Source organism: Protopterus annectens, chromosome 8.part0 (assembly GCF_019279795.1).
Source record: "Protopterus annectens isolate FY-2018-M chromosome 8.part0, PAN1.0, whole genome shotgun sequence".
NCBI lineage: Eukaryota > Metazoa > Chordata > Ceratodontiformes > Protopteridae > Protopterus > Protopterus annectens.
Genome location: NC_056741.1, coordinates 1477361431 through 1477381002, shown reverse-complemented (window position 1 = coordinate 1477381002; position 19572 = coordinate 1477361431). Strand labels below are relative to the sequence as shown.

The following is a 19572-nucleotide window of genomic DNA, read 5'->3' as shown; positions in this document are numbered from 1 at the left end:
AAAGCTGGACTATCCTTGGGAAAGATGGCAAGAGCTGAAAGTTGCAGATAAACTTGGATGGAGAAGTGGAGTCAAAACAGTTTGTGCATCCACTTCCTGGGTTGGATGGTGGGCTACAATCCTGAGTCAGCACTGATGGCCCTGAAGGGGGCAGTCTCTGTGCTGGCTGCAAGCCTAAAGTGGATAAGGTAAACAGATCAGAGGAATTCTCTCCAGGTGCCAAAATGTCAGACAGGATCAGAGGCAGAGACCGTTGTTGAGGTGTAAAAGCCCAAGGAACTCGAAGCCACAAATGGACCAAAGCGAGTCAGGGCAGAAGAAGGCTTTGAAACCTCAGTTTCAACCTCTCAGCTCTAGGACACACACAGATCTAAGAATTTCAGAGTAAAGTGGAGCTGTCAAAGTTGATTCAACTGGTGCAGTCAGAACAGACAGGAAGTGACCAGGGGAAATCTCGACAAATCTCCAATATCACTGAGTTTGAGATGGAAGCCGGGAAAGGAGCAAAGTAAGGAGGGAGGGCCAGCTCTATCTATGGAGTGAAAGGGGAACAGAATAACTCCTATATATATTTGTGTGTTCACAAAACCTATCATCATCCATTCCCAGTCAAATTCCACAACACTTCTGGAGGACCTAGGAGACCTAACCAAAGTAGCAGAGGGGTCTTCAACTCACAAATTTCAAGAGCTCCTTCCCAGAAGATTGATAACTTGGTGTAATTATATTCATTGGAGGTTTTTTCTGGGATAATAATCATCTCAGTATTGAGACTGATCGATGCCAAAGGGTGAGGCAGGGCTGGAAATTAAGATATTAAAGCCAGAAATTACATTTAAGCTAAAGTCTTAGAAATGTTCGTAGCTGGAGAAGATGATGGCAAAGAATCTGAGGATTTCTTCCTCTACTTCTCAAACAACAGACATGCTTATTTAGGCCTCAGAAAGGGAGATGGGGAAAGTAAGAACATTTCTGAGGAAAAATACTTAAATTTTGGTGAAACAGAAGTCAGATCAAACAACAAAATGATTAGCAGAAGGAATTAACCATATAACAGAAATAAAAGCTTTATATCCGGAAAGAAAGACTGAAGAGCTGGAAAATTATGTATGTCTCAAAGAAGTGGCAAACAAGATCTGAGGCAACAGGGAGGCACACAGCATCATGGAAGATGGGACAGCTTGAGTGCTGGAGATGCTTTTGTGAGAAAGTTTGCCAGCTCTGATCTGTCACAAGGTGGCTAACCTAGCCAACTGAGAAGACAGAGAGTACAACATAGGATCTGCAGAGGGGGAGTTAACTACACACATTTGAAGACTGTTGACAACAAAGATGATCGAGTACTACCTACTCTAAGTGAGTAACAGAATAGAGATGACTATCTTGCTATACTTTCACCATTTTCTTCTCCCATATCAAAATGCCTCCAAAACATATGCATACACATTATAAATTCTGTTAATTCACCTGCTGAAATGTATCGCACAAAGCAACTAAAGTGGGACCATTACAGTAAGTTGAGTGCTGCGTTGCTGATATTTAAAGTGTCGTGCATGCTTTATCAAATGGTCACATTGTCAACATCTCAGTACATTGGACAATGCTTTGCCACTGATGCTGCAATGAAGCCTTAGAAAGGTCAGATGATTCAGAAAAAGGAAAAAGTGAGTTTTTTTTAAGCTTTTACAGTTTTTTCTAAGTTTGTGCAACCCTGGATAGAGACATAAAGGCTCTAGTATAGGGGAAGGGATGAAAAGAGCAGGAAAGCATGGTCTCTGCAAAAAAAAAAAAAAAAAAAAAAAAAAAAAAAAAAAAAAAGAAGTTATGTCGTACCATAACATTCCATCTGTGTTGTTGATCTTCACTATGGGCTCGGTTCTGAGACTTCAGAACCGACTCAGCCATTATTCCAGCTCACGCCTTCCAAAAACTCACGAGCTAGGCTCTACTCATGATGTTCCTCAGCAAATTACCTCAGATTGAGTTTGTCTACAATAGTGACAGACAAGAAGTAATAGATAAGAGACCCTGTCTGTATCCCTATTATGAAGCTAGTCTTTGGGAATATTCGGTCCACCAAGAGTTCTAAGGCAGGGGGAAGGAGGGTGGGAATGTCAAGGATCAGTGAAAATCGCTAACACAGATGGTATGTTATGGTAACACATAATTTCTTTATCTGATGTTGTCAATTTTCACATAATCCTTGACTGTGGGACAGAGTCCCTAGCTACCTGAATCTTGGGAGATCTCATGTGAGAATATTCCTGAGCACCATTTCAATGATGCACGTCCCCTAGAAACCTGGTCCAGTTTGTAATGAGTAATAAAGGTATGAGGAGATGCCCATGTAACTGCTGAACAAATATCATCTAAGAAAGCTCTGGCATGAAAAACTGCAGAAGCTGCTACAGCTCTTGTCGAATGAGCTTTCACAGGACATGGTAGATGAAGTCCCTTTCTGTTATGAACAAAGGTAATACAGTCCTTAAGCCATTTCGTCAATGTAACCTTAGATACTGGATTACCTAAACAGTGTAGAAAAGGCAATAAACAGTTGTTTGGATTTTCTGATGTCCTTTGTTCTGTGAATGTAAAAACGTAATTGCCTGTGTATGTTTAGTAAGCGTAGACAGTACTCTTCCTTGGAAAGATTAGGAAAAAAGACTGGGAGATGTAAGGTTTGATTGATATTTGACTCTGAAACAACCTTTGGCAAAAAGGAAGGATTTGTCCTGAGGGTGACCCTGTCCTTATGAAATATGAAATTTGGGGGGGTTGCAGGACAAGGCTTGAATTTCTGATATTCTCCTGGTATAAGTGACAGCCATCAAAAATAAGGTTTTCCAGGACAGGAACTTTAAGTCACAAGTGGCTGAAGGTTCAAAGGCGGAAGAAATAAGAGACTGCAGTACCAAATACAAATCCTGTGGAGCAGAGGGTTCTTTAAACGGAGGTCTGAGCATTAAGGTGTCTTCAAAATGACTTTACATAGTTTATGAGACATAAGTGATGAACCGTTGAAACCAAGAAGTAAGCTAGACATTGCAACTAGATTCTCCCAAAAGAGAGAAGCTGATGAGCCAGACTCAGAGTAAGGCTAAGAAGTCTAAAACCTTGTCCACAGGTGCTGCATATGGGTCAATATTACAGTCAAGTGACCGTTTAGTAAATGTTATCAATTTGTGATGCAATTTTCTAGTTGAAGGCTTGTTGTGGGCCAGAATAATGGGTCAAACCAGGGTAGTGAGGGAGGAATGACTGGTAATCATGGGTACTGGAGTGAGTTTGAGATGCTGAAGATTTGGATGAACCATTCCCTCAGGGTGGAGCAACAGGTCTGGTGCTGGGTCCTGTATCCAGGATTTCTGAAGTAGATGAGGCCAAAGGAAGGGCAACCAGACTTGTTGAGGCCAGAATGGGGCAATGAGGATTACTCTGTTCTTTGACCTGTTGGCTTTCTTTAGAAACTGACATATCAGAGGAGTCGGGGGGGGGAAAGGCATACAGAAAACCAGGAGGCCAATCGTGAAGGAAAGTATCGCTGGGTGAGTTTCCTGGGGGAGGTATTAGGGCAAAGAAACTTCCACACATGTTGTTCAGGGGGGAAGCAAACAGATGACAACAAGGATGGCCCCAGTGGCAGAATATCTTTCACGCCCCCACTGGATTGAGAAATCACTCTTGAGGCATGAGGACAGGTCTGCTCAACTTGCCCACAATCATGCTGGAGCTCCCAGAATGTGCGTTGCCGTTAGAAAGTGGTTGGAGGAAATTGCCCATTGCCATAATCTGAGAGCTTCTTGACAAAGAGGGTATGACCTGGTTCCCTCTTGTTTGTTGATATGCCAGACTACTGACATATTGTATATTTGAACTGCAGTTGTTCCAAAGGGGAAGGTATCTTGAAATGCTTACAATGCTAAGAGCACTGCCCTCATCTCTAGAACGTTGATATGCAAGTTGGTCTCCAGGTGGGATCAAGTGCCTTGGACTGTCTTTGCCAGATAATGCCCCTCCCCACCCTATCTGGGAGGCATTTGTGGTCATAATGGCCTGGGGCTGAGGAGGGACAAAGGGACGGGGCAACAAGATTTTGTTGGAACGGAGCCACCAACTCAGGTCTTCTTTGCAACAATGGGTGATCAAAATTAGATGGGACATAGGTTGGTTCAACAAGGACTATTGGGAGGCCAGAAGCCACTGAAGAATTTGCATGAGATATCTGGCCAAGGGAACTAGAGTGATAGAGGCTGCCACTGACCCTAGAGCCTGTAGGATGAGTCTTGCTGCTATTCACTTGTTCTGAATGACCTGGTTTACTTGTAACCTGATCCTTTTGAGCCTTTCTAGGGGAAGTGACGCAAATTCGGTGACTGTGTCTAGCATAGCTCCAATGAATTCCAGGTGCTGTGATGGTTCCAGATGGGATTTTCTGTAGTTTATAGTGATTCCTTAGGTGGAACAAGATGAATAGTGCAATCTCTTGCCTATGAGTTGACACCTGGTGAGAGAGGTAAGGAGCCAGTCATCTAGATATGGAAATACTCTGAATCCTAAAAGTCTGAGATGCACTGCTACCACTGCCATGCATTTGGTAAACATCCTTGAGGCTGTGATGAGACCAAAGGGAAGTGCCCTGAACTGAGAGTGACTGGCTCCCAGCCGGAAGCACCGGAATCATCTGGAGCACTTTCCATTTTTATGTGGTAATACACATCCTGAAGATCTACTGAGAACAACCAGCCGTCTTTTTCCAAGAATGGAAGTATTGGCTGTACCAAGACCATCCGGAATTTGGTTTGTTGAACTGACTTGTTCAACTGACTGAGATCCAAAATCAGTATCCAGTCCCATGTTTTCTTTTTCTTCCTCATCTTTCTGGTGGAACTGCTAGAATGGCTGTTTTGTTGAGCGGTTTTTGAATTTCTAAGACTGCTGCTTCCCTGTGACTGGATGGAATGTCTGGAAGTCTTTTTGGTTTCAATGAAAGGGAAATGATGTAACTTCTGGAAATTATCTCCTGCATCTAATTGTCCATCGTCACTTCTAGCCAAGCAGATAGGTGGAGGGATAATCGTCCCCTGACTGCCTCCAGAGAAAGACAAGCGGGCCTCCTTTCAGGAGCAGTGGTAGGAGTTACCAGAGAAAGAATCTCTGGACTCCTAGTTCTGCTGGCCACTTCTGCCTCAAGGATGACATCTTTCATTATTACTTCCCCCTCTGCACCGGGGAAAGTCATTGCCATGTCAGTCTTGGAAAGGTCCTTGGGTCTTTTTGAACCATAGCCTCCCACTTCTATGGTTCCTAGAGTAGGGCAGTTGAGGAGTGGAGAAGCATATGCCCATGGCAGAAAGGGTCTTTCCATCTTTCTCACATCTGACTAGCATCTCTTTAACCTTTGTGCCAAACAGGGATGATCTGTCAAACGGAGAATTGACAAAAGAAGACTTAAATGGTTCCGTAAAGTCACATAAGCATATTCAGGTGTGCCTCCTAATGGCTACATCTGAACCTGCTGCACTTACAGTCCTTTTAGCTGCATGAGCAGTCAGCCTCATGGATGAACTGGAAATTGATTCAAGGGTGTCGAGCTGAGAAGTAACCTTTTCTCAGACCCCGTCAGCTACTGCTCTTGTAAGAGTATCTGAAACTCTTTAATCAGAGCTCTCTGAAGCCTGGTAAAATGCACCACATAATTCAAGGACCTGAGAGCAAAGGTCACCGAAGTGTATACGTATTTCCCAAACCTATCAAAATTCCTAGACTCCTTGTTAGAAGAATGAGTAGTTGGGCTTGCTACAGCAAGTTCCTTTTTAGTGGCTGCCACTACTACCATGGCACCTACAGGAATACCACTGACCCGGTGTTGCTCGTCTTTTGGGGCAGAGAGAATCCAGTCAGGTCATTTAGGAACTGGCTTGATAGAGTCAGGAATATTCCAGGCCCGCTGGACGAACAATTTAATAAGATCATTAGTGGGAATAGAGAGATCCAAGAGGTAGACGGCTGGGCGTGAAAAGCCTCTAGATATACAGATTCCTCTTAGGAAGGTTGGAAGGTAGTCCGGCCAACCCTCTGTTTCAGGATTTCTAGGATGTCCCCAACGGAAAAAATCATCAGAGGGTGACTTCGGGGAACCTTCCCCTTCATTGAAATCAGGATCCTCTGTGAAGGACTCTTCAGGGGATCCAAGTGTTTCCTCTTGCACTTTTTCTCTTCAGTGGGATGCTCCAGAGAGGGTATCCAAAGATGATATAACCAGGGTGGTTCACTCCTGAGATTTTTGTGCCCTCTGTCTCAGGGAAGAGACTGGAGGAAGCTCTGGACAAGGGGATGGACAAGTTACTTGGCCCAACAGGATGGCATAGACTGTGAGTCCATAATTTACAAGGTCCTCTCCACAGCCTGAAAGGCAGGCCTCCTGTAGAGGGATGAGAACCTGGAACCAAAATAGACTCCTTCGGAACCGTTGTCCCACCCCACATTGAGGAAGCCACCTCCAAAGCAGAAGCCAGGGTCAAACTTACATATGCCGAGGCCTCAAGGGGCATGGAGGGCTCCAAAAGAATCAAAGTTGAACCCTGCCCCTTAGAACCGCAATGAAGCCCCCAACCTCGAGTAGTCTCCAGTTCCAACAAACCAGAAGAGCTTAAGGCAAATATCTGTGCCAACGGAGGAGTTATGACTGGCACCAAAACAGTGGAAGCTGTGATAGTCGGCACCATGGGCTCTGAAAACTCGGCTGGAGTCAAAGGAGGAATTTGCATGGGTGTAGAAGAAGGCAAGATTCCAGAGCCAACCTGGCTAGGAACCAAAGATGGAGGCAATCCCCTCGCCATCAGGAGCTGGTTGACCAATCTCAGTGCCGGACTCCAACAAGCTCTTAGTGGACTGAATAGAAGAGGCCAATGGAGATCTTGGTGGCCATCTCTCCAAAAATGGACTTGGAGGGTGGTCTGCAAATGGGTCAATCGAGGGAGAATAAGATGTCCTTAGCAAAACTATCAGCTGTGACTCCTTTGCTACTGAGTGTTCTGCTAGTACCAAAGCGAGAGGTTCTGCACTGATACCCGAGCTGAAGAGGTCAATGTCGAGGAAAGAGTGTCTTTTCTAGGAGAAAGTCAGCACCATTGGGACACATGGCCAATTTAGAAAGTGGTTCCAAAGATGCTGTCGGAACCAAATGAGTTCACTTTTTTGGTTTTGAAGATGAAGATGAGGAAGAAGAAGAGCTGGCCTCTGTTTTGGGACCAAAGATAGCCTCCTCAAACTCAGATTTAAAATGTCCTTTAAGAATGAGCTTATTTTTATGCTCGGTCAGGGTTCTAGCGGAAAAACGGTGATGGATGGCACAGTCATCTTGAAGAAGGACAGCACCAAGACAATAAATGCAAAAGGTGTGTCCATCTGAATTTGGCATCTTCCTTTCACACTTTTGGCACCTCTTAAAACTGGAGGTGCCTTTAGCGGGTTTGTCGGCCATTATAAAAGCTAAGGCCTCCTGACACATGCAAATACACACACGCAGTCACAGATAAACAAAAGAAAGAGATTTTTTTTTTAAATAGAGAAGGAAAGGGAATTGCCAACAATGGTAAAGGAGGTTACCCAAAGGTAAAGGGGGTGAGTACCAACAACGGTACCTTAGTGCACCTAACGGTAAAAGAGAGAAAAAAGGTCACTCACGCACACACCTAAAGGGAACTAAAGGAGCAGGTAGATAAAGAATATAGAAAGAAACAGAATTTAAAGGGAAAAACTAACTTATACTTAGATAAAAAGCCAAGGCTCAAGGGGTTGGTTGAACGTGTCTGGCACTGCGAAGTGGCAAACAAGATCTGGGGTAATTTGGTGAGGAGCATCATGAGCAAATCATAGCTCGAGAATTTTTGGAAGGTGTAAGCTGGAATAATGGCCAAGTCGGTTCTGAAGGCTCAGAACAGAGCCCACAGTCAAGAATCACGTAAAGACTGACGGCATCAGATTTATAGTTTGCTATTATTTTAGAATTTTGTGGATTCTGACATGATATGAATAAATCCAACTAAAGCAGTAGAAAGGATAAACTTTATCTATTTGAATGCAAGCATGCATGTAAATTGAGTATGTATGCAGGTTTGTGTAAAGGAGGTACTCAAAGGTCATGGCATTTTGCCAAAGTCTAAATCACTAAGCAAAACAAGAATTCCTACTGAACAATAAAGTACAAATTTGCATTCCAAAAGGCAGTATGACAACATAGAGCATCATCAAGCACAAGCCCAGACTATAACCAGCAGAAAGCAATAAAGTAGACCAAGAAATCCAATAAGAATCAAGAATTATAAATTTAAATCCCCCTACGCCTTACCTTAGTGTAATTTCGAAGTCCAACATTTGCTCTTCCCATGTGGGCATATGCTTTAATGCATTTTTCATTGCACTACAAACATGAAGAAAGAAAAACATTTATACAACAGGCTGACGTAGATATATCATTTAGCCAATTCATATTTGACATAATATGATAAAAAACTTGCCTATATCACACCAAATACATCACTATTCTGTTGATACTAATAGATTTAAGGTTCTGAAAACTTATTTTAAATGTGTTCATTTACAATAGCAGTGGTCACAATATTTAAAGTGGTACAACTAAAGGAAAATTAGAAGTTATGTACTTACCATAACTTGGCATCTGTGTTGTCCATTTTTATTCTTCCTCACTGATGGGTTACGGATTTGATCTTTGGATCCAACTCAGCCGCATTTTCAAGACCTGAATGCTAATCTCGAGCTCCTCCCTCTACCCATAATGCTCTATACTATCTCTAACTCCTCAGCTTGAGTTTGCTGCCTCGCTGCCCATTGGGTTAAAGAGACAGAACAAAGATTAAGACTCAAGCCTGAAATGTGTGTTCCAAAAAATGTCCAAAGATCTTACTAGGAGTGACAAAGGCATAGGGATGGCTGGGAGGAAGGTGAGGAAGAATGAAAATGGACAACACAGATGCCAAGTTATGGTAAGTACATCACTTCTAAATCTGATGCTGTCCTTTTCATTCTTCCTCACTGATGGGTCAGAGTCGCCAGCTACATAACTCTTGAGAGGCCCTCAAGGAAGGATATGCTGGAGCACTGTCAAAGCAAAGGAAGCCCTGCTTTTAGAGACAATGTCCAATTTGTAATGTGCAACAAAGGTACGAGACTTTGACCAAGTGGCTGCAGCACAAATATCATCAATTGAAACCCTAGATGAAAAATCAGATGAGGTAACCTTAGATCTGGTGGAGTGGGCTCTAGGAGATCAAGGCAATTCCAAACCTGTTAGAGAATAAATCAGTGAAATACAATCAGTAATCCATATTACCAAAGTAACTTTGTAAACCGCTTGACCTAAGTGGTTAGAAGAAAAGGATATAAACAGCTAATCAGACTTCCTGTACTGTTAAGTTCTGTAAAGATAAAAATGTAGCTGTCTATGAAAATCATGAAAACACAGCATACATTTGCCCATATTAGCAAAATTCGGGAAGAAACCTGGCAATTGTATTGATTGATTAATGTTAGTATCTGTGGCCACTTTAGGCATAAAGGAAGTAGAGATACCCTATCCTTGTGAAAAATTATGTAAGAAAGCCTAGTTGATAAGGCCTGGAGCTCAGCAATTCTTTTTGACAAAGTAATAGTTGGCAAAAAGATTGTTTTCCAAGAAAGAAACTTAATGTCACAATTGTTTGTTGGTTCAAAGTGTTTCTGAGTCAACCCCTGGAGGACCACCACAAGGTCCCAAGAGGGAGAAGGGACCTTTATGGGAGGTCTAAGGAGGAAAATTCCTTTGATAAATGCTTCACATAACCTGGAAGTTGACAGACAGAAGGATTCATTTCCAGCATGAAAATGTCATACTGCAGCCAGTTGAAGTTTAATGGTAGAAAAACTACCCCCTACTTTGAAAATATCACAAAAGAAAAGAAGGATGGCTGAAATAGGCACTGAGAAGGGGGTCAATGTTCCGTTTAGAAACCCATACAGATAATCTTTTCCATTTGCTTTTGTAGACCTTCTTAGTGGAAACCTTCTTGGAGGCCATGATAATGTTACGGACTGGGGAAGTGAGCCTGGACTGTCTTACTATCACTAGAAATGGAGAAACCATGCGGTCAGCTTGATGGCATGAAGACAGGGATGATGGAATTCTGATGGGTGAGATATGAGGTCCTGATTGGGCTCCAGTTTCCATGGAGAATATTTGAGGTGAGACCAGAGGAAGGGGAACCAAACCTTTCAAGGCCAGAAGGGGGCAATGAGTATGACTGAGCTCTTTAGCCTGCTTGCTTTCTGTAGGAACTTTGGGATCAAAGGAAGAGGGGGATAAGCAGAGAGGAGACCTGGGAGCCAATCGTGAAACAGAGTATCCCTTGGTGACGTCCTCAAATGGGAGGATCAGATCTAAATACTTGCGGCACTTGTTATTGAGGGGAGAGGCAAACAGATCACAGCAAGGCTGACCCCAACGGCTGAAGATCATATTTGCTACTGTTCAATTGAGGGACCAGCCATGAGGAATCTGGATGAACCTGTTGAGTCTGTCCACCGGTGCGTTGGTCTTCCCTGGTATGTGCGTTGCAAGAAAAAAGTGGTCTGAAGAAATAGCCCATTCCCAGACCCTCATGGCCTCCCTGCACAATGAATAAGAATGGGTTCTGCCTTGTTTGTTGATGTACCAGACTACTGACATGTTGTCCATATGGATTGCAATAGTCCTTAGAGAGACAATGTCCTGAAAAGTTTGCAACGACAGAAGGACTGCTCTCATCTTTAAGATGTTGATATGCATCTTGGTCTTGGGGGGGAGGGCACCATGTGCCTTGTTAATCTTTCCCATGAAATGCCCCCACCCCAGTTGGGAAGCGTCCATGGTCACTATGGCTACTGGGGGAGGAAGGGGTTATCTGACTGGATCCACCTGTGAATATCACATTTGCAAATCGGAGTGAGTTTTACTGGGAATGACAGAAGCTGGTACAGAATGCACCACTGAACTGCTAGTGTGCACTGAAGAATTTGCATAAAAAACCTTGCTACAAGAACTAGAAGAATGGCAACTGACACTGACCCAAGCGCTCATAAAAATAAGTTATGCACTCACCATAATGTTCCATCTGAGTTGCTGCTTTTCATTTGCCTTCAACCTGTGGAACACGGATCCAGGATGGATCCAACTCAGCCACATTTTACCAGCATCAGATCTGAGCTCCAAGCCCCTCCCCTAACCATAATGTCCCTGTCTCCTTCCTCCCCTCAGATCGAGTTTGCTGCCCCCATAGCACACCAACCTGAGTCAATGCCTTACCCCTTGGGAAAATACCTAGAGAGTATCATAAGAAATTACCAGTTATGCCAAAGAAAAGGTCATGTCTCTTTTAGCCAGATAACCACACAGCCCATGTAAGGTAGAGGGAAGGAGGGAGGGATGGTTGAAAACAAATGAAAAGCAACAACTCAGATGAAACGCTATAGTGAGTACATTTTTTATGTTTTTATTTATTTATTTATTTACATTTGTTGACCAGGAGTGTCCGACTGGACGTAGGTCCATTTTCAGCGGAGGCCCGGGGAGAAAAGCTCCACAGTTACAATAAACAGACAGTAGTTACATTGGACTACATAGTGATTAACAATTTAACATAGCAATTAATTACAAACATATTTACAGATGAAGAACATAGTACATCAGTAGACAACTAGAATCTTTATCTGCGAAGTACATAATGAGAAGTTATGTACCTACCATAACGTTCCATGTTAGTTGTCTTCTCTCGCCTTCTTTCTTGCTGGATAGGTTCAGAGCCGATCCTCGGCTCCGACTCGGCCACTTACTAAAGCTCGAGAGCTAATTTTACCAGCTCGAGGCAACCCTATATCCCATGATGCAAGGCGATGACTACCCAGATCTCGTTTGGTAGCTACGGAAAATTATGCAATATATTCCTCCAACTGGAGAGGAGGAGGAAGAGGTAATAATAATCCCCCGAAAAGGACCAACCTGATCTAGTGACACTAGTAAGCTGATTAGCTAGAAAAATTGGATCAAGACTCTTCAAGGAAGAGGAACAATCTTCTCGGTCTGACCAGGCTAGGGGGATGGTGGAGGGACGAAGAAAGAAGGCGAGAGAAGACAACTAACATGGAACGTTATGGTATGTACATAACTTCTCAATGTTAAGTTGTCAATCTCGCCTTCATTCTTGCTGGATGGGACCGCGTCCCTAGCACCTCTATCCTGGGTGGCTCAATGGAACAGACTCTTGAGAACGGTGGAACCAAAATTTGCTCTGTCTCTGGAGGCCAAGTCTAATTTGTAATGCGAAACAAAGGTATGAGGAGAGGCTCATGTGGCTGCTGCACAAATAGTGTCTATTGGGAGTCTAGCCTGAAAAGCTGTAGATGTAGCTAGTGCTCTCGTAGAATGGGCTTTTGGCCTAGAAATCAACTCTTTACCTCTGAGCTGATAAATGCATGTAATCACAGAAGACAGCCATCTAGATAGGGTTACCTTGGATACTGGAAGGCCTTTCCTGTTCTCTGCATAGGATAAAAACAGTTGATCAGATTTCCTAAAATGTTTGGTTCTGTCCAGATAATATCTGAGTTGGCGGTGAACATTGAAATAATGTAGTTTTTGTTCCGCTCTATTAGAATAATTTGGGAAAAAAACTGGAAGATCAATAGATTGATTTAAGTTCATCTGCGATGCCACTTTGGGTAAGAAAGACGGATTAGTCCTTAGTGAAACTCTGTCTTTGTGGAAAATTAAGTAGGGAGGACGAATGCAGAGGGCATGAAGCTTAGATACTCTCCTGGCAGAAGTAATGGCGACTAGAAAGAGTGTCTTCCAAGAAAGAAATTTCAATGAACAGGTAGCCGCAGGTTCAAAAGGGGGAAGAATCAAGGATGTTAAAATTAAATTTAGATCCCACTGTGGTGGGGGGTCTCTAATCGGAGGTTTAAGTAGAAATATACCTCTAAGAAATGCCTTGCAAAGTTTATGTGACATGATGTTGTGGTCCAACAAGCCAGCTGAACTTTTACTGTGGAGGAAGAAGATCCTGAATGAAAAATCTCGGCTAGGAAGTCCAAGAATGAATGAATCGGAGCAGTAAAGGGATCTATGTTCCTAGCTTTTGCCCAGAAGGAGAAACGTTGCCATTTACTAGTGTAAATCCTTCTGGTGGAAGATTTAAGGGAAGCTACTATGATATCCCGGACGGGATTAGAAATCATAGGAAGCCTGGCTAGGGATGGAAGTGGAGCAACCAAGCAGTGAGGTTGAGAGAAGGTATGGATTGGTGCAGCTGCCCCGACTGGTGGGTCAGAAGATCTGGAACCGGGTCCAGATGCCATGGCTGTACCAAAAGATAACGATGTAGGAACGGAAACCATATCTGTTGAGGCCAATAAGGGGCAATGAGAATCATCTTGGCTCTCAAGGCGGTTGCTTTCTGAATTACTTGTGGTATTAGAGGGAAAGGAGGAAAGGCATAGAGAAGTCCCCGGGGCCAATCTTGGATTAGAGCGTCTCTGGGGGGAAGGCCTGAAAGGGGGAAGAGAGAGAAGAAGTCGGGGCATTTGCTGTTTTGAGGGGTAGCAAAAAGATCGCAGCAAGGAAGGCCCCACTTCTGAAAAAATCTCTTCCGTCACAGATTGTTTGAGAGACCACTCGTGAGGCATGAGAATAGCTCTGCTCAACCTGTCCGCTATGATGTTGGATTTCCCGGGGATATGCGTTGCTATCAGAAACCGCTGAGAAGAGATTGCCCACTGCCAAAGTCTGAGTGCCTCTCGACACAGTCGATAGGACTTGGTTCCGCCCTGCTTGTTGATATACCACACTACGGACATATTGTCCGTTTGGACTGCAATAGTTCCCAGGGGAAGAGAGTCATGGAGGGCTTGCAACGTTAAAAGCACTGCTCTCATCTCCAGGACATTTATGTGCAGGTGGCATTCGAAAGGTTGCCAAGTGCCATGGACCATCCTGCCCTGATAATGTCCCCCCCACCCGATCAGGGAGGCGTCCGATGTAACCATGGCGACCGGGGCGGGAGGAACAAAGGGTCTGCCCTAATGGACTTGAGGGGACAATATCCACCAGGTCAGATGCCTTTTGCAAATTGGAGTTATTATGATCCTGTGATGCATGGGAAGTCGTTGAAAGGACCATTGGGCGAACAGCATCCATTGTAGGAGACGCATGTAGAAGCGGGCAAGGAGAAGAAGTGTTATGGTGGCCGCCATAAGACCCAATACTTTCAGAGCAAATCTGGCCTGAATTTTGTCGCTGTGAAGAATCACATGGATGTGGTTTTGAATATCCAAGATCCTTTGGTCTGTTAACTTTGCTGAAAGTTGTACGGTGTCCAACTTGGCGCCTATAAAGGTAAAAGATTGACAGGGCGACAAGGCAGATTTTTCGAAATTTATAGAAATCCCTAGCCCTCTGCAAATGTGAATGGTGTAATCTCTGGCTTGGAGAAGTTGATGCCTGGTGGTGGCAGTGAGGAGCCAGTCGTCTAGATATGGAAACACCTGGAATCCTTGACGTCTCAGGTGAGCCGTAACCGCTGCCATACATTTGGTGAACACTCTGGGGGCTGTAGTGAGTCCAAATGGCAGGGCTCTGAATTGGAAGTGACTGGCCCCCAGCCGAAAGCGGAGAAACCTTCTGGAGCACCTGTGAATTTTTATGTGATAGTACGCATCCTGAAGGTCTACCGAGCACATCCAATTGTCCTTGCCCAGAAAGGTTAGAATGGACTGAAGCGTGACCATCCGGAATCTTGTTTTCTTTACAAACTTGTTTAGTTTGCTGAGATCTAATATTGGTCTCCAGTCCCCTGTCTTTTTTGCTACTAAAAAGAACCTTGAGTAGATTCCGGATCCTATTTGGTCTGCTGGGACTGGCTGGATGGCTCTTTTTGCTAGCAGTTTTGAAATCTCTGGTACTGCTAGTTCCCTTAGACCGGGTGGAACATCTGGAAGGGTTCCCTTTTGCTGAACTGGGGTTTGAATAAAGGGAATTTTGTAACCCTCGGATATGATCGACTGTACCCATTTGTCTTGAGAAAGGGAAAGCCAGGCTTTTAGGTACAGCGATAATCTTCCCCCGACTGCCTCAGAAGGTGGACAATCGGGCAACATCTCAGGGATGCTGGAAGGGTTTGTCAGAGAGAGGCTCCCTGCTACCCTGATTCTGTGGACCCCCTCTGCCCCTAGGGCAGCGTCTGTTGTTGTTACCCCCTCTGCCTCTGGGGGTAAACTGACCTCGTGGGTCAGGCGTGACTCCTTGAGATTTGCGGAACCACATTTTCCCTCCCTTCTGACCTTTTGGGTAAGGTCTTGAAGGGGTGGAGAAACGGACTCCTACGGCAGAAAGAGTCTTGCCATCTTGTTCGCATCTAGTCAAAGTGTCTTTCACTTGAGGTCCGAACAAAGTAGAGCCATCAAAGGGAGAGTTTGTGAAGGACGCCTTGAAGGGATCTGCAAAATTACAAAGCCGCATCCAGGATTGACGCCTTAAAGCCACTCCTGTGCCTGCGGCCCTACTCGCTCCATCGGCTGCATATGAAATGAGCTGCATGGAGGAGTTAACAATGGAGTTTAGGATTCCTAGCTGTGAGTTAATTTTATCCTGGGACCCAGCAGCTGACGGATCCTGTAAAACTTCTCCCAACTCTTTAAGAACATCTCTTTGAAGGCAGGTGAAGTGACACAAGTAGTTCAGCGACCACATGGCAAAAGTCGCTGAAGAAAAAATCCGCTTGCCGTACCTATCCATAGTCCTGGAATCCTTGTTAGGAGGATGGACAGGTACTGAAGGATCAGCTAGTTCCTTCTTGGTGGCTGCAGCCACCACCATGGCATCAACCGGGACACCTTTTGTCAAATATTGCCTATCAGGTGGGGCCGTGATGAATTTAGAAGGCCTCCGAGGAATAGGTTCCACCGAATCCAGGGCCATCCACGCCTTCCAAGCCACCACGTCCATAAGAGGGTCGAAAGGCGGAGACACCCAGGAGGTGGAGGGTCAAGACCCGAACGCCTCCAGGTATACCGACTCGTCCTCGGAAGGATTAAGGGAAGGCCAGTTCCCCCTCTGCTTAAGGAGTTCAAGGATGTCTGAGAAAGAGACATCCTCAAAGGGGACCTTGGGGATCCCTCCGACTCATCCAAGTCAGTATCGGATGTAATAGACTCGGGGGAGTCTAGATGCTTCCTCTTACACGTCCTCTTACGCGGAGGTTCAGCTGATGGGTCAGGAGAAGTCTCGGAAGAGGAAGATATTCCCAGTGGGGAAACCTGAGGCGTTGGATCTCTGGGTCCGGGAGCAAGAGAGTGGGAAGAGACGTCAGCAGGCACTGTAGTGGGAGGAGCTGATGGAACTGACCGTTGACTATGCCCTGAGGCTAGTACACTCCTCATCACCTCGAAGGCTCCCCCGTCAGAGAGGTCAGAAGGCTCCCACTCCGAAGAGATAGGAACCCCAGGCTGCACCGACAGGGACAGCTCCAAGGCAGATGTTGGGGCTGAGCTCACCAGCGCCGAAACTCCGAGAGGGAGAATGGAGTCAGACAAGGGTCCGATGCCACTCGCCCCCTCGGAGCCGACGAGAGAGACCAAACGCCCAGATCCCTCCAATGAAGGCATCAAGGAGGAGATCAGAGCAGAGGACGACGGAGCCGAAGGGGGGTGTCGTATCGGCTCTGAAGTCACAACAGTCATGGCTCTGAGGAGCTCCGGCTCCGAGCTCTGTAAGAGAGTCGAAGGAGGAATGTTAGGTGGATGTGTAATAGCTACCGTCTGTTGAGACGGGCTATGGAGCATTTGGGCCAATGCCCGAGACTTTAATTGTCTACTCACCACTCTCTCAAGGTCGTGGTCGGACAGCCTGGTCGACCGAGAAGACCGGCTCCGATGGCTCTGCTCCGAGAGCAGGGGTGATCTCGGAGCCGAATGTATCGACTCCAACGAAGGGGATCTTGATCTCTTTTTTGAGATAAGTGGAGCCGAAGGAGCCGAGGATACGTCGGCTCCAGCCGGAGCCGACACTGAGTGCCCAGAGTTAGAGGTATCGGCGCCGGATGGAGCCGATACCGTAGCTTGTGACACAGAAGGATCGGCTCCGGCCGGAGCCGATCTCGTCACAGAAGGCAAACCAGTAGCCGATGGCTTACGGCTTGGAGCCAAAGGCTTAACTGGTCTAGTGGGCTTCCCCGGAGCCGACTTAGTCTGGGAGCTCTCAGGCTTTAATAAGCCCCTCAGTATTAATTTATTTCTGCGCTCCTGCAGGACTCTTGGGCTGAAGGCATGGCAGACAGCACAAGAGTCCTGCAGGTGCAGAGGTCCCAGGCAGTAAACACAAGAAGTGTGACCGTCTGTCAGAGACATCTTCTGACAGCATGAGTCACACTTCTTGAAGCCTGAGACCTTTGTGTCCTTCGACATAACTGTGTCGAGGAAACACTAAGTGACAAAAAACACAGACACACACACAATAAACACCCAATCCAATAAAAATTAAAAACAGGGATACAAACACACCCAAACACCACACAGAATCCCTGACAAAAATTTAGGAAAGGGGAAGGCAAGGCCTAACTTAGGGGAAGGGATAAATAACTGGAAAAATAGGGAACACTAATGGAAATAGGGTTAAACTAATCGTTAAGAGTTTACACAACAACGGTAGTGACTAAAACTAAAGGGGGGAGACTAAAAGTCTGAAATTTGAAAAACTTACCAGGAGCCGGTAAAAAAAGCACCTCGCAAGCGAAAGCGGCAAACGAGATCTGGGTAGTCATTGGCTTGCATCATGGGATATAGGGTTGCCTCGAGCCGGTAAAATTAGCTCTCGAGCTTTAGTAAGTGGCCGAGTTGGAGCCGAGGATCGGCTCTGAACCCATCCAGCAAGAATGAAGTCGAGATTGACAACTTAACATCAGACATTAACAAATGTTACAATAAGAAGTTCCTGCTGTATAATAAGTACTAGGCTTATGAGCATCTGAGCTTGCTATAATCAGGGTAGTTAGTGGGGTGGAAAGAAAGGTAGTGGTTGGATGGGGTGGGTGATATTAACTTCTTTATCTGAAGTTGCTGTTTTCATTTGGTCTTCAATCTGTAGGACAGAGTCCCCAGCTACCAAAAACCTGGGAGGTCCTCATGGAAGGATATTCCAGAGCAAGGATGGAGCCAAAAGATGCCCTGCTTCTGGAGAGAAGATCTAACTTGTAATAGGAAATGAGCATATGTGAAGATGCCAGATGGCCGCAGAGCAGATGTCATCCAAAGAAACTCTGGACCAAAAGGCAGCTGAAGTAGCCATAGACCTAAAAAATGCACCTTAACAAGATCTGGTGGAGATAATTCTTTGGTTGAATACACCAGGAGTATGCACTGAGAAATCCAACAAGCAATGGTGACCTTTGATACAGGTTTCCCTAAAAAGGGCTTAGAAAAGGAAACAAAAACTTGATCAGACTTGCAAAAGGCCTTTGCTCTGTGCAAGTAAAATTATAATTGCCTATGAATGTCCAGCAGGTGCAATTTATACTCTTCCTTATTCTGAAAGTTTGAAAAGAAAATAGGAAGACTGATAACCTGATCAATGTTTGATTTTGAGCCCACTTTTGAAAGGAAGGATTAGTGCATAAGGATACCCTGCCTTTACGCAAGATCATATAAGGAGGCTTAATCGATGCGACTTGAAGCTCCGACACTCTTTTACTTAAGTAATGGCAATCAGAAAGGCTGTCTTCCAAGACAGGAACTGCAGATCCACTGAAGCAGTGGGTTCAAAGGGGGAAGAAACTAAGGCTTGGAGGACCAATGTAAGGTCCCAAGGAGGCATTGGGTCCTTGATTTGTGGCCTAAGAAGAAAAGTACCCTGCAAAAAAGGCTTTACAGAGTTTAGAAGAAGCCAGGGAAGCTGAATTATCCCCTATGTGGAACTTAGATACAGCCGCCAGCTGAACTTTAACCATAGAAACCTGGCACCCTGTTGAAAAATACCTACCAGAAACTCTAAAATAGCAGGAACCAGGTCAGTAAAAAGATCCAAGTCATGTTGAGATGCCCAAATTGAAAAACATTTCCAGTTATTAGACTAAATCTTCCTCATGGAAGATTAATGAGCCGCTACCAAAATCTTCTTAACTGAAGAAGGTAGCCCGGGAGTCCTAACTATCAAGGGAAACTGGAGCAGCCAAGCAGTAATCTTCAGGCTGGTCAGGTCTGGATGTGGAATCCCTGAGGGATGTGAAATCAGATCCAGAACCAGATCCAACGTCCAAGGAGGACACACTACATGAGACCACAGAGAAGAGAACCATACTTGGCGAGGCCAGAAGGGGGCAATGAGGACGACTGAGCTCCCCAGATTTTGTGCTCTATGAAAGAACTTTGGAATCAGGGGAAGTGGAATATAAGCATAGAGACGACTGGAAGGCCAAACATGAACCAGAGCATCTCTGGAGGACTCCCCTGGAGGGGGGTTCAGAGAGAAAAACTCGCTGCACTTCGCATTGG

At 45.1% G+C, this 19572-nt stretch overlaps 1 protein-coding gene across 1 annotated transcript in view; it reads right to left on the bottom strand.

Moving 5' to 3' along the window:
* The window catches only part of TTC12 (tetratricopeptide repeat domain 12), a 1640087-nt gene that overhangs the window by 1266312 nt on the left and 354203 nt on the right, over positions 1-19572 (bottom strand). The window contains exon 7 of the mRNA XM_044081062.1: positions 8351-8422. Within this exon, the coding sequence (XP_043936997.1) occupies positions 8351-8422 (72 nt within the window). The remainder of the gene's footprint in view (positions 1-8350; positions 8423-19572) is intronic.